Genomic DNA, 9,999 nt, shown 5'->3' with positions numbered 1-9,999 from the left:
TGACGCTGTAGTAGGGCCGCACTGGGAAAGAGAAGCAAACAAGTCTCTGCCTGACACCACTTACACATCTACACCGCATCTCCCCTGTGACCTGTGGGGGCCGCAAGTGACTCAGTTAGGATGACGTGGAGGCTGTGGTTCGCCTGTAAGGGCACTGATGTCACTGTCAGGGGAGTCCTTGTCAGTCAGGGTTCTCCTGTGAGCACCCCACCTGAGAGACAGGGCATTCATCTCATCTTCTTCCACATTTGAAAGCACTTTCCAGGGGCGCCTGGATGGCTCAGTTAAGCATCTGACTTTGGCTCAGGTCATGATCTCATGGTTTGTGGGTTCAAGCCCTGCGTCTCGGAGCCTGCTTCAGATTCTGTGTCTCCCTCTCTCTCTGTCCCTCCCCTGCTCGCACCCTGTCTTTCTCTCTCTCTCTCTCTGTCAAAAATAAACATTAAAAAAGAGGCACTTTCAAAAGACTTCCAAACACATTAATGGTGTCCTCTAGCTTGATTACTACTTGATGAAGGGTCCATTTGTACCAGTGTTTTGACATAGCAGAACATTAGAGACTGGGAATGTTCTAAACACTTAGAAACCTGGGCTCCGTTCCTAATAAACGGAGTCAAAAACACTGGACAAGGAAGGAACAGATGGGGAGGGGAGATGGGAAGCTTCTGGTATTTTTCTTAAACTGCCAGGTAATTCTAAATACAGGCAGAGTTGAGAACCATTGATCTAGGCAAAGCAGCTGCCTAAGCCTTTAGGGACTGACCCAGCAAATGTCTGCAGGACAAAAACGTTGTCAAATTAAAGTTGGTATATCTTTTCTAGTTAATTGAACAACAGCTGACTCAGGAAAGATAGATTTGCTAAATGGGTGAGAAAGACCTGATTATGAACCAGATGCACTCCTTTGTATGATGGGAATGTCTTTTACAAGGGGTAAGTCTGCAATGCTACTGACTTTTAGCAAACTTTGAGACTATGATAATGATTATTCATTAATTAATAAATCTTGACTTAGGACTCCTACAAGCCTGTTAGTATCCACAGCACAGATCTCATTTTGGTTTCTTAGCAGAACATGTTGCCTCATCAAAGTCCAAGGACACCACTGCCCCCATTTGTAGCACTGAGCCCTCCAACAATCTGGAAGGTGGCTGTTAGACATGATCGCCAGGCTGTTCAACACTGACCGACAGGCAGTCACAATGGCAACACATCACGCACGAAGTGCCTGCCAGGAGCCTAGCACGGTTTTAAGTGTTTCCCATGTATTGGCTAGGTGGGGCCTGGGCCCCCACACTGGCCCCAGACTCAGACAGGTCACCTGTGAAACTCTGATATAGTTCAGTTCAGTTTGCAATGACCCTGAACGCACCATCTGTCCACCCAGCACCAAAGGACTCACCCCCGGCATCCTGATTTGCCACACCCTCCTGGGAGCTACTCTAATCCAGCGAGAGCCAGAGTATCAGGTATGGAACGGGCAGATCAGGAAGGGTGGGTGGCCTAAGCTCCCCAGGTTCCCTTAAGCCTGGACCAGCCTGACTGACTTCTCCCTGAGGGACACACACTCCGGAAAGCACCAGTCACGGGAGCCTACGTGTAAAGTGGCAGAAGGACTGGAGGAGCGACTGCAGAACATTAACATGCCTTTTGTCCTCCGTCTGGGATACGAATCATTAGAGCAAAATGGAGCCTTCACTCCATCAGAATCCCCGCCGAGTGGCATCTATATCAGGGTTTCACATCCTCAGCACGACTGCCATCTGGGGCCAGACGATTCTTTGTCGTGGGTGGCCGTCCCGGGCACTGCAGGATGTTTAGCAGCATCTTCAGGCTCTACTCACGCGCTGCCCGGAGCAGCCCTACCCGGTGGTTACAACCACCTAACACCCGTCTGCAGCCACTGCTCAGCGCCCCGCAGGTTTACAGTCACCGGGCTACACGAACGCTATCTCTGGCTTCACCTCCAGCTGAAAGATTTACAAAACACCTCCTGACACACACCCCAAATCCTTTCCCCCTTCTATTCACCTGACTACAGACGTTAGGTTCCATGGGAAGGTGAGGAAGTGGCAAGGACACAGGGTCAGAAGAGAATCAGGAGAAGCCCACTGATCTGTTAGTGCCACAAGGGCAGAAACGGTGTGGGGTTTCTCACTGTTGTCGTTTTTATTATTTATTTATTTATTAGGGCAAGAGAGAGAGAGTAGGGGAGGGAGAGAGGGAGATAGAGAATCTTAAGTAAGCTCCACGCCTGGCATAGAGCTCAATGTCGGGCTCGATCTCACAACCATGACATCATGACCTGAGCCGAAATCAAGAGTCAGACGCTTAACCAACTGAGCCACCCAGGCGCCCCAGAAGTGAGTTCTCCTAGCACAGTATTGAGCATATGGCTAGCACTCTATATTTACTGAATCAATATGTCAACCAATGAATGAAGAAATGAACAGGTGAAAGACTGGGACGATCCTAACGCTGCTCTCTCACAGAGGAATTCTAGAAGCCCTTGCAGGTCTGCCAAGCTTGGATTACTCTTCCCTCAACATCCCTCCGAATTCTCCAATTGCAGTACCTTCTCTTCCTGCCAGGCTGGTAATATAGTCCAGGCCATCTGCAATGTGGACCTTCATCCGGTCGCTCTGGGAGAAGCCAAACCATTGGGTGGCCACTTCCAACATGGAGGGGTTGATCTCCACAGCATCAATGCAGGACTTCGGGAAATGATCGTGGACAAACAGGGGGAGGCTGCCCCCGCCCAGGCCTACCACCAACAATGCCAGTGGGGTCTCTGCAATAAAGGAAGAAAGCATCATTTTACTATCTTCTCATGAACAGTTTTGTACCAGCCTCGGGGAGAGTAAAGAGGTAAGGGGGAGTCGGATCACTGGCTCTGCCCAGAGGATACAAGATTTAAAGGCCTAGCTTCTCCGTCTCATCCCAAAAATGCAGGAGCCAATCTGACATCTACATCTGAAAATTCAACCCTGGCCTCACAATCCTTCCTTTACTAGATCCAGAAGAGGAACCAGTACATGGTTCTTTGGGGACCCTTAAAGTCCCAAGGCACTCAGCTGACATCATACCAAGAGTCCCCACCATGAGCATTATTAGATTCCCCCCTAGGAATTGAGAGGGACAACAGCCAACATCTTGCTCATGATCACAAGGCAGTGTAGATGCAATGCTCACTGCCCAGCTTTCAACTCAAAGGCCATAATTGCTCTCTCAGACACATCAACCAAGTGAGGGCAATAAATCCAAGTTCCAGAAATCACAGGAAAACAAAGGCCCACATCCTAGTCCTAAGTACAGAGAAACCACAGAAAACACAGGGGGATAGAAGTAGGCAAGAAACAAGAAAGAATCACTAAAAGGAGACGTTAAACATAGATTAACGTCTGAGGATTAAACATAAGAACTTACACTCTAGGGACACACATCAACACCAAGACAGGCCAAAAGTACAGGGTGTTTCAATAAGATATACTCAGGACTCCGGGTGAAGACAGTGACAATCTAGACAGGAACATGAACATTTTTGCTACTGTGGTCAGATCCAAACCTGTTACTAGTAGTACAGCTATCATTATACTACCCACAGTAAGGGTTTTTTTGTTGTTGTTTAAGTAAAAATTCAAGAAAGAATTGCATCGGGTGCTCAAATAATGCATTACCGAAAGCCATAAATTCTCCTAGTGCAAAGGTATTTCTGGAGTCATGATTCTTAAGTGTTCTACCTGGTTCCAGGAGTAGATACATATGCAAACACTCACCAAACTGAAATACTTAAAATCCGTGTACTTCACCTATCTCATGGAATATATCTCATCGCCTTTTTAAATAAACGAACAAAAAAAATTTAGACATCAACACATGCAGCCTTTTCCAGATTACAATTCGAGGGGAAAGTAACTGGACACTTATGAACTTAGAAGATGGTTGGAAAGAAGAAAGGTAAGAATGTATGTGCCTTTGCTGGTCTGTACTCACTGTTCTCAGACCACAAGACAGTTGACGCTGATGACGTCTGTAATCTTACACGTCCCTACTGTCGGAGGCAGTGGCATATGAGAAACTATAATCCTTTTCTAACTGAGGGTCCCGATACCAGGGTTCTGGCCAGCAAAAACGTCAAAGATTTGCCATTCTATTAAAGAACCTCCTGGGGCTGTTCCATAGATCACAAAACGTTTAATTCACTTTTTCTGAAAATGAGGTGAACATATAAAGATCCCCCAAACCATTAGTGAAATGCAACTGGTTCTCCCTAAGAAAAACATGAATTTCTCAATTCCTAAAAGGACTTTCCTTAAAAGCTAGAGGTAATACGCAGGAGGGGACTATAACTATGAAGAAGGAATCAGAACAGGGAAAAAAATAACATATCCAGAGGGAAAGCAACCATTCCAAGTGTGGACAGATTTCTCCCCGCAATTATTCTCATCTTTTTTCTCATTTTTCTAAACAGGAGAAAAAATTAGGAGAAAAATACATTTTCCCCATAGACTTTTCCATTTCCCTTCCCAATCTTCACATCTATTTCTTTTTTTTAAAGACTTTATTTTTAACTAATCCCTACACCCAAAGTAGGGCTTCAACCACAAACCTGGTATCATGAGCCGCACATTCCACTGAGCCAGCCAGGCATCCCTCACATCCATTTCTTTGTAAAGACTTTCAAGAGTATTTACCAATCACCAGGGACCCCTTATATCGCAGAGATGCAGGTCCTGGAGAGAAGGTCACAAATGAAATTCCCTACAGGATCTGCATCTCTGATGGACCAACAGCAAAGTCTCAGCAAAGTCTGCCAGGAAGAATCAAACACACATTCATCTGCAAACACAAGTCAGCCTAGTGAGCAGAAGCACAGGCGAGAACCAGGGGTCTAGGTTCATCTTTTCAGATATGTCACTACTGCAAAGAGCCTCCAGGCACCTTGGCTTTCCTATCAGGAAGGATAAATTCCTTACTATAAAGTGCCTACAAAAAAGTCACCTGTCAACTACCCTTCTGGGCAGGATGGAACAAGACAGACAGTGTCAATGGACAACACATCACTCTTTTGGCAAAAACTTTCAGTTTCCTTACCAGTAAAATACCAGGCCAGCAAAGGTAATGTCCTAAAAAAGAACCTGAGCTGTTTTGGCTCTTTTCCATTCTACACTCGATGATTCTAAAAAGCAAAATGGTCAAGGAGTGGTCAAGGCCTACACAAAGAGGGAAAAGAGAAACACAGTCTGTACAATCCACAGTAGAAAGAGCTGGAGCCTGCAAGGTGGACAGCATTTCCTCCGTGCCATCTATGAGGAGTCTCGAGGCCCCACACACACAGATGCTACCCTGGGTCTTAATGGTCTCAAGAAAAGCCACCGCTCACCTTCCTCTCACTGCCCGGGGCAAGAGAACATAAGCTCTGCCCACTTAGCTCGCAGCTGTTGACATGCCCTCCAGGAATAGACAGGGGCACAGACACTGGTCCTAGCTCCTTCCAAGACACCCTCCGCCTTCCTGGCTGCTAATACGACTTGTCTAGAGATCCGTGTATGCTGCTGCCGAAGCTCTGTTTACCTGCTGCTGGGTGGGCATCCCGGCAGGGGCCAGCTCCAGGACTCTGGCTGACAGCTCGGCCTGGATGCTGTCCATGCCTTCGTACTGCTGACCTCGGTGAAGGGCCACGGTGATCAGCCTCCTGAAGCCTGCGCTGGCTGCCAGCTGCTTCCGACCCTCCTCCATGCCAAAGAGCCACTCGGTCTCGCGACCCTGGGGGACTGGAAAGAGGCACCTGGTGACACGAAGTCCCGGGAAGAGTTGTTCAAGCCCCAGCCAATAGGAACTACAGGACAGAGAGTCAGGCCCTGCAAAGGACAAGCAACCCTTCCAACTGTGACCCAGTGAGGGCTATCAATTCCCTAGTGCACAATGCCCAGAGCAAAGAAGCCATCAGACACATGGTAGGTCCCACAATACATGTATATAAGGGGAGAGAGGCAGGTACCTAGTGCAAAAAAAACAAAAACAAAAACAAAATAGCAATGATACTAACACTTGTTACATGCCAGACATTATTTCAAGAAATTTACAAACAGAAACTAATTCATTACTCACAACAGTCTAAGATACAGGTAGTATTATTACTCCTAGTAATATTACGACTTCAAGGAAATTGAGACACACAAGTTAAGCTATTTGCACAAGTTCACACAGCTACTAAATGGGGAAGCTGGGATTCAAACCCAGGCAGTCCAGCCCGACCCTCCATGGCTGTATCCGCTGTACTATTATTTGTTTTCATTGGTGGACAGGTAGAATTATGGAATACTTGGGAAAATGGCTCAGTTGTCAGCAAATTACCAGCATGATGACTTCAAAATCTTGCATTTTGTCCACAATTTCCTACTTCTGAAGGCATTTCCTCATTCTCTCTTCTGATCATTACTGAGCCAATCTGATATCACTTAACACCCTTCAATAATGACACTGATGTTTATAAAGCACTTACCATGTGTAAGGCACCATTCTGAGAGAGTTTACACTTCTCAAAACTACATAACACAGTTGATCTTACTTTAGAGATGAGGAAACTGAGGCATAGAAAGCAATGTCCAAAGTCATACCACCAGGAAGTGACCGAGCCAGAACTGAAACCCAAACAGTCACTTCTTTAGCTACTACTCTCCCTATATTCAACAGAGAAGCACAGAAACGTCCCCAGGTCACGCAGCTCACAGGCTCCAGAGCTGGGACTCTGTCACTCCCATGACTCCATGTGACAAAGTAACTCCTATCTCTACAATATGAGACGTACCTATACTTATCTGTGTCACTCTCTGTCCTCCCTACCAAATCCTACCAAATCCATTCTCACACGTCATCAGGCCTTTCCAAAGGGAGATGTGAAGAAATAAGCCCCAAATCTAAGCAGGTAGCCGGATAGCTGCTGTGCCCCCTCCCTCATGCCCTGGCTGGTCTCACTTCTTAAAGTGCCACCCCCGGCAAGATAAAACCAGCCAAGCCATACCCACCACCAAAGCCCCAGACCCTCAGAGCCAGCCCCTCCAGGGAAGAGAGGGCGCAATCCCAACTCACTGATGAAAATGGCAAAATGATTGTCCCGCGATGGTTTCACAGCGGGGCTGTCCACCACGTGGAGGGTGTAGCGTGGCTCCCCTGTGTCCCCATCGCACAAGTCCAGAGAGACACTCCCCAGCCCGGCCTTGCGGTACAGCTGGCCGCACAGCCAGGCATACTGCTGCCGCTCCCGCACCGCCTCGGCCAGCCGCTCGGCACTCTCCAGCCGCACAGGCTTGCCCTGCTCCTGAGCACAGAGCTCAAAGATCTGAAGGGCAGAGCCAGGGCCCGGCCTGAACTTGGTCATGATGAAGGCAAACACAGGCAAGGAGAACCGAGGCTCTGCTTCCAACACCTGGTCCTGGCTGCTGGCCACCTGGTGCACCCTCACCATCCACCCCTCCCGAGAGAAGTGACCCACTGCTTTCTTCAGGACGTGAGCCTGAGCCAGGGAGATGCAGAGGTAGCGACCGCCCACCTGCAGGACACGGCCAACCTCAGCCAGCATCCTGTCCACTTGTTGCAGGGTCTTCTCCTCCTCATCTGTCAGCACAGCGTCCAGGGTGCCCTTGTCCAACACCACCTGGAACGAAGCGTCGGCAAACTCCATCTGGGTCATGTCCATCTTCAAGAAGCTCATCTGGGGCCGGCGGCTGGCATTGCGTTCCTTCATCTGCTTGATGACCACCTCACTGATGTCAATGTTCACTATATCCTGATAGCCCACATCATACAGCTGTTCGCTTAGCTCTGAGTTACCACACCCAATCACCAGCACCTGAGGGAAAAAGCCAACAAGACGAAAGTGATCGAGGCAACGGAATGACCTGCACGTACTTCCCGGGATCAAGTCTCGCCTTGGCTGGTGCAAGTTTTCAGAAGGTGTAGATGCTATGCACAGGACGGAGCACCGTTACAGAGGTTATTCTAGGCTCTATGTTGAAACACTAATGGTTAGAGAAACTCACAAGTGAAAACCACATTCAGCCACAACAATGCAAGTTATGTATAGACTTTCCATACTGCAAAAACAAACAAATCCTGCTTGTTCTTTTCTCTGAAGAAAGCATTTATTACTCAAGAACTGATAGGAAGTCACACAATCAAAATATAGTAGAGTTCAAATCTCCTGTTTTACTATTGAAAACCTAGTTGTGGCAAAATCCTATTCCACTCATGCCTTCAGGTCCACCTAAGGTATTCCGCTATTTTCCAAAGCCAAGCTTAAAAGACAGGTCGTTGCCTCCCTCTCTATGGAGCAATCACCCACTCATCCTTCAAAGCTCCATCCCAATGTCACCATCTCTGGAAAAGTTTGGTGAGAAGTGCATACGCTGGGACTAGATGGGCCTGAGTTTAAACTCCCATGTGACCACATACTACATGTATGACCTTGGGCAAGAAACTGGATCTCAGAGCCTCAGTTTCCATATCCTACATGAATGAACCTGACAAGAGTTTATTATGAGAATTCAACTCCTGAACAGACAGACAGACAGACACACAGACACACACACACAGACACACACACACACACACACACACACACACACGCAGCACCCAGCATGTCTGGCACATCCTCCACGAAGGTTAGTTTGCTCCCTTCCTTTTTTCCTACCTCCAGTACAATTCCATCTCTATCCACCCCGTTGCTGCATTTACCACTTGTCACTTCCGGAACGTGCCCAAGGTTTACGCCTTGCTGCTCTTGTTGCTTATGGGCTGAGCACAGTGCCTGAAATTCAGTGTGCCCACAACAACGATTTGGCTAACAGATTCCTGTGCCAGTAAAGCCACAAGTACTGTCTGCTCTACACGGATGGACGGTGACAGAAAAGCACAGGGTCTCTCTAGGAGGCCATACCTAGGTTGCCCAACTAACGAAGTCACTGTCCCAATGAGGCTATTAGTTCAGCGGTGAGCTGGGCGCTGCATGTCTGTTATCCGAAAGCCTTTACAAGAACATTTTTAAATTGCCTACTTTGGGCCGGAATGACGCGGAGAAGCCTCAAAACATGGGCCCAATTAGGGCCCTCACGCCTGTCTCTAGCCACCAGGAGTAAAGTTATCATCTGCCACGTTCCCGAGCACACACTCAGGACCGCCAGGCCGCGCGTACCTTCTCCCTGGGTTTGATGTATTTGTGCAGCACGCCGCACAGTTCCAGGTAGGTTCCGTACCACTCGAAAGCTTTCTTTCCTCGCTGCTGGAAGAACTTCTCCCAATAGTCCACGGAGCCAAACTCCTTGGAGCTCTTAGGTAAGAGGTTCATATTCTCACTGTCCGACCAGGCTCGTCTCTCCTAGTCCCTGTGAGGTACCATCGGATGGGCTTCCACGCACGCTGGTCCCGGCACCCTCGGTGGAATTCTTTCCACGACTAATGACCACATTGATTTCTCCCCCGCTCAAACCCCAAGGAGACGACGCTTACACACCACCCGCACGCACGACACACTGAACCAAACCCACGCTCAGCCCTCCTGCCGGCTGCCAGCCCCAACCCCACGTGCGGAGCCCCTCACACTTGCCCACAGATGGGCTTCAGAACTGGCAAGCACATCCGGGTGCGCAGCGTCGCGATTGGTCGGCCACCGGGCCCTCCCAGCGTCTCATTGGTCACTGCTTTTGGTTCCTGGCACCTCATTGGCTGCGAGTTGCACGCCGCACGCCTGCGGCAGCGCCGCAGTCGCCCAGCGTTTATCTACGCGCGGCAGCAGGGGGCGTGGCCGCGGGTGTGAGTCCGGGTGGAGGCGGTGTCGGGGCCTCGGCGGCGAGTTTGCGTCCGAGAGCCGCGTGGGGGCAGCCTTCCTGGGTCCCGGCTTCTCCGCCGCCTCTGAGAGCGCGCGCGTCCCGGGCTGTGTGTTCGCCTTCTCTCCGAGCCGGCCCGGTGGCCACTTCTGATGTTGAAGGGCCGAGCCGCCTG

General features: G+C 49.2%; 1 protein-coding gene across 2 annotated transcripts; it reads right to left on the bottom strand.

The window, feature by feature from the left end:
* Positions 1–2,654: 2,654 nt before the first annotated feature.
* On the bottom strand, positions 2,655–9,635 carry METTL13 (methyltransferase 13, eEF1A N-terminus and K55). Of its 2 annotated transcripts, XM_040451700.1 has the most exons (4): positions 9,194–9,635; positions 7,093–7,852; positions 5,575–5,774; positions 2,655–2,791 (listed from the first exon to the last, which is right to left on the bottom strand). In XM_040451700.1, the coding sequence occupies exons 1-4, from the start codon at positions 9,344–9,346 to the stop codon at positions 2,765–2,767; spliced, it is 1,140 nt and encodes a 379-aa protein (XP_040307634.1). In that variant the 5' UTR covers positions 9,347–9,635; the 3' UTR covers positions 2,655–2,764. The 2 variants fall into 2 exon arrangements, with proteins under 2 accessions (XP_040307634.1, XP_040307633.1); XM_040451699.1 differs by lacking the exon at positions 2,655–2,791 and having other exon boundaries at positions 5,366–5,774.
* Positions 9,636–9,999: the final 364 nt, after the last annotated feature.

The sequence above is a fragment of the Herpailurus yagouaroundi genome, unplaced genomic scaffold (genome assembly GCF_014898765.1).
Source record: "Herpailurus yagouaroundi ecotype Mexico unplaced genomic scaffold, PumYag 205, whole genome shotgun sequence".
Lineage (NCBI taxonomy): Eukaryota > Metazoa > Chordata > Mammalia > Carnivora > Felidae > Herpailurus > Herpailurus yagouaroundi.
The sequence above is the reverse complement of the archived record's forward strand: the minus strand, read 5'-3'. Positions and strand labels throughout refer to the sequence as shown.

Coding starts and splice junctions, on each gene's coding strand:
- METTL13 (XM_040451699.1), bottom strand. CDS start 9,346: ATGAACCTCTTACCTAAGAGCTCCAAGGAGTTTGGCTCCGTGGACTAT. Junction 7,853..9,193: donor ACATCAAACCCAGGGAGAAG/GTACGCGCGGCC, acceptor TTTTTCCCTCAG/GTGCTGGTGATTGGGTGTGG. Junction 5,775..7,092: donor TCATTTTGCCATTTTCATCA/GTGAGTTGGGAT, acceptor GCCTCTTTCCAG/TCCCCCAGGGTCGCGAGACC.